Below are 4,776 nucleotides of genomic sequence, written 5' to 3'. Positions count from 1 at the left end.
ATATATATATATATATATATATATATACACTATATGTGTATGTATATAATATATATATAAGATTTTAAAGAATAAAATAAAATTTATTTTAATTTAATTTAAACTATTATAATTTATTATAACAGAAAAAAAATTAATAAAATTTTAAAATAAATTTGTATTTTTTATTTTATTTTTCATTCTCTTTTTCTGCAAAAATTATATCATATCATTATTACAATATTATTTTATATTTTCTTTAAAAATTATAAGAATAGTAGTTACAAATTTTTAGTTAATTACAATTTTATTCAAAAAATATTAATTTATACTTCAAGAAATATTTTACAAAATTTTAAAATGTTAATCAAAATTTTTTTTTATTTTATATCACTTTATCTACTGAAAGGCACATAAGTAATATTTAATAATTAAACATTTTCAATTTTAATTCCTATGTTAATTTTTATTTAAATTTTAAAATTTTATAATTTAGTAAATATCAAAATATTAAATGATTATAATTTTAGAAGAAGAAAACTATGTTGAATTTTAAAATAATAATAGTAAAGTAAATGCGAAAGTCATAAAAATATTTATGGAAAAAAATGAAGAACGATCTATACGTTAGACCATAACTATTCGAAGTAACTAGTAATTCACTAAAATTTTCATCAAATTTTCTCTACTTACAACTATTTATCTCTAAATAGCAATCAAAAACTATTATTGAGTATTTAAACATTTGTTCGAATTGCCAAAGAAAAAATTTGCATTTTATACGTAGAATGTAAATTATATATAGTGAACAATAGCATGTTTTATGAAACACATATTTGAACACTATTATATTTATTTCCTCGTAGATTTTTCATTCAAATCATTTTTATACAATCGTTTCTTAATCGGGTAAAAAAAAATTATGTATATATACATATATTCTCTGCTATATAAGTGTCCTTAAATTATTGCTAACGCTTTTCTTGAATATATAATAAAAGTAATTTACAATAATATTAAAGAATTTTTACAATAAGATTTTGATTTTGTTGATATCCATATAAATCTCCTACAAGAAATTAATATAATGGGAGGAACGAAAGAATTATTCAGTAATATAATGCAATTTCATAGATTAAGATTTTCAATTAAAAAATTTTTTTTTGAATGATCCATTCATTTAACATTCAATGTATTTATTCATCATAAAAAAACAAATTAAACTCGAACAAAAATATGAAAATTATTTATCGCAGATGTAACGAGATATTGAAATAAAATATAGAATAATTAATATTTTATATTTTGCTTCAATCATTCATTTCAAAAATTATATTTATAGAATTATTGACAACAGATATTAAAGTAAATTTTCAAATAAATTAGATTATTTTTCATGATATTAAATTATATCACGGTATAATTCACAGATCTATCGCTCTTGCTAATTACCAAAATCCTACATTTTTCCAATTTGAAGATAATTTGAAGATAAAAACTTATATCAAGATAAAAACTAATCAACGATTAAATTCTATCTAGAAAACTTTTTTAACCTAACCTAACCTGTTTTTCGATCGAGAATCATTGATAATAACTATCCGTTATCGATGATCCAGAATTATTCATAATCGCTTCAGACTTATCAGAATATCCTGAATCTATCACTATTGTTTCGTCAATCCTATAAAAAGGGTTGATTTTCCTGGTAGTGTTTCTCCAATGTTTTTGCACAATATCCACTTCCTCTTCCATTCTGATTGGACTGATACATGGAGACGGGGTATCAATAGAAATTTGACTAGAGATTGTCAATAAGGAACTAGTTCTTGGAAATTTGTACGGATTAGATACAGGTATCCAATAAACATCATCATCACTTTCATCTTGAAAAACTTTTTCTTCAGTTTCCAATGTTTTCTCCGTTGTTGAATTTTCATTATCGTATGAATCGTGCTCATAATTTAGATAAAGTGATTTTTGATCAGTATCACTGCTGCTATCCGTGTCCTTAGGGGAGGTTGATGTAACAACAGATTTCGCTTCAGACTCGCTGAAACTATCTTCTTCACATACGAAATTTCTTTTTAACGATTGATGATAAATTTTAACCTTAGACTCAATCTCTTTGTCTTTGTTTATATTCACCAGTTGTTTCACGGCATTCTGATTAACTTTAGTATCATAATTCTGACGCGATAATGAAGATTTGTTTTCTTTCTCTGTTAAATTTCCCATCATTTCTTTAATAGTTTTTTCCTTTTCATATTTACTTCTTATAAAATGAATGATCGAGTTCGGTCGATTTGATTTTTTTCTTTGGAAAATAGAATTCATTTTGGTTCTTAGTGTAGATTCATCCGGAGAAGATATATTTGCGATTTCCAATTTCTTTGCAATGTCACGAACCATGGATGAAGATTTTGGCATAGTCAAATCATAATCGTCTTTCGATAAAATTGAATCAATCGATCGAATATTTCTCTGTAATAGCGAATTCTCTTTTGGTGTTTTTACTGGTGTTTCTTTGTAACATCTTATATCTTCTTTGTAATCTCGATCAAAGTTTTCTATCCTTAAACTGCTGTCGAAAATAGATGCTTTTTCTAGCATATTCTTAGACAATTTTCTACATTTAAAAGTATTATCAAGCTTGTAATCATCCGATTCGTTCATAGATTTATTTTCGAAGATGTAAGATTTCTCCAAAATGTTTCGGGAACGGGTCTTTTTCATTTTTGGAGTATCTTCACTGATGTTCGACGAAAATAAGTAAGCTCGAGAGAATTTTGGAGTAGAAGTGGCGGGAATTTTAAAATTTGATTTCATGTTTGGCGTTCTTATAGGGGTTGTCACGATGTCGGAAATTTGAATGGCGTCGTTATTCCTTTGCCTACTTTCTCGAGGAGTTCCGCTATTATTAGAATAGTCATTTTTTTTGTTAACATTAATTTGATTTGTTAACGGTTCAATTTTTGGTCTAACTGGTAAAACAATATTTATATTTTGAACTTTTCTAGAAGGCGACATTTTGGGATAGGTCCCGTAAATGTTTTTGGAAAGCTTTACTTTTGGAATATTTGTATCGAACGTTTTATCCTTTGATGCACAATTTGAACATTCTTTATACTTTGTTCCCGTCAATCTTTTCGGATAATAATTTTCATTGTTGATAATTGTTGTTCTAGGTGGGACCTTGGCCTTAATTTCTTCATTTAGCTTTTTGTCACCTAATAAATAAATTAAAAATTATATTGAAGTATATTTAAACGCTTAATATTTTTATAATGAATACGCTTTATTATAAATTTGAATTTAAAAATTGAAAAATATAAAAATATAATTAAATATTTTATAATCAATTTAATTAAATACAATATTTTATTTTTAAATTTATAAATAATAAATATTAATAAATACCTAACATATTCATCGAATATAGCGTAGATTTTTCTTTAAAATTTTTCCAGGATGGTGGACGAGATTCAAACGGCGTAACTTTTACTAAGTTTGATGGATTAGAACATTTGTGCGAGTGCCAGTCTGAAATGGATAACTTTTGAAAAGATCGTTGAACTTTCAGTCTTGCTTCCGTCAATTGCTCGTCCTGATCAACAAAAATAATAACGAAAGTCATACTTTTAATAATATTAATAATATTAATAAATTAATAACATTAATAAAAATTAAGATTAAATAAAATTATGTTATAAAAAATTTATCAATATTAAAACAATCAAATAAATACTTTTAAAGTCCGTTTTTTGTTCTTATTTATAATTAAAATGTTAAAAAAAAATGTTAAGAAAAAATTAAATGTTAAGTAAAATGAATTAGATTATTATTCAAAATTTTGTATAAATAAAATTTAATTTCTTAATAAAAATAATCTTGTATTTAAAATTATTTAAAGAATAATTATATATAATTAAAAATTTAAAATATAAATATAATATAAATATAATAAATAAAATTATGTATAATTAAAAAAACGCATAAAATTTATTCCTTTGAGTTTCTTTCAAATTCTTCTTATGCTAATATTTCTTATGTACTACTTTATGTATCACTAAGACATAGTAATTGATAATATAAATTAATATTTTGTGACACAACGATAATTAATTATACGAGTGTACAAAAAGATATTATATTGAAGATGCCAAAAAGAAAAATAAGTTTTTACAAATATATCTAACATTATTGTATAATGTATTCTTATAATAATTTTTAAATTTTAATAACATTTTAATAACTTAGAAACGCATAAATTAAAAATAGTATTCTTTTATATTTGTTTAATTATATGTAAAATTAATTGATAATTGAAAATTCTTAAATTGAAATAGTAACAAGATTCTTCAGAAAAAAAATAGTGTAATTTTTTTTAAATATAATTCTATTGTAATACTCAATTTTTTTTTATAAAAATAATTTTCCATATATGATTATTTAAAATATAATTATATAAAATAAAAAATAACTATATATTATAATATTTATTCCTTTGAATTTTTTTCAAATTATTTCTTATTCACTACTGCTTCATATCATTGATTAAGAAGTAATAATTGACAATATTATTAATATTTTGTGACACAATATTAAACATAATTAATATATAAATGTATAAAAATATATCATATTGAAGATATGGAGAAAAAAAATAATTTTTCAAATATATCTTATTATAAAAGTATTTTTCTAATAATTAAATTATTTATTAAATTTCGTTAATAACACTTTAATATTTTAGAACGTATAAATTAAAAATTATATTGTATTTATATCATATTA

The 4,776-nt window shown here is 22.2% G+C and overlaps 1 protein-coding gene across 1 annotated transcript in view; it reads right to left on the bottom strand.

The window, feature by feature from the left end:
• Positions 1–1,436: 1,436 nt before the first annotated feature.
• The window catches only part of LOC102681221, a 4,101-nt gene continuing 761 nt past the window's right edge, over positions 1,437–4,776 (bottom strand). The window contains exons 2-3 of the mRNA XM_006623484.2: positions 3,409–3,586; positions 1,437–3,218 (exon numbers count right to left, since the gene is read on the bottom strand). Of these exons, the coding sequence (XP_006623547.1) occupies positions 1,564–3,218; positions 3,409–3,586 (1,833 nt within the window). The 3' untranslated portion in view covers positions 1,437–1,563. The remainder of the gene's footprint in view (positions 3,219–3,408; positions 3,587–4,776) is intronic.

Source organism: Apis dorsata, unplaced genomic scaffold (assembly GCF_000469605.1).
Source record: "Apis dorsata unplaced genomic scaffold, Apis dorsata 1.3 scaffold_896, whole genome shotgun sequence".
NCBI lineage: Eukaryota > Metazoa > Arthropoda > Insecta > Hymenoptera > Apidae > Apis > Apis dorsata.
The sequence above is the reverse complement of the archived record's forward strand: the minus strand, read 5'-3'. Positions and strand labels throughout refer to the sequence as shown.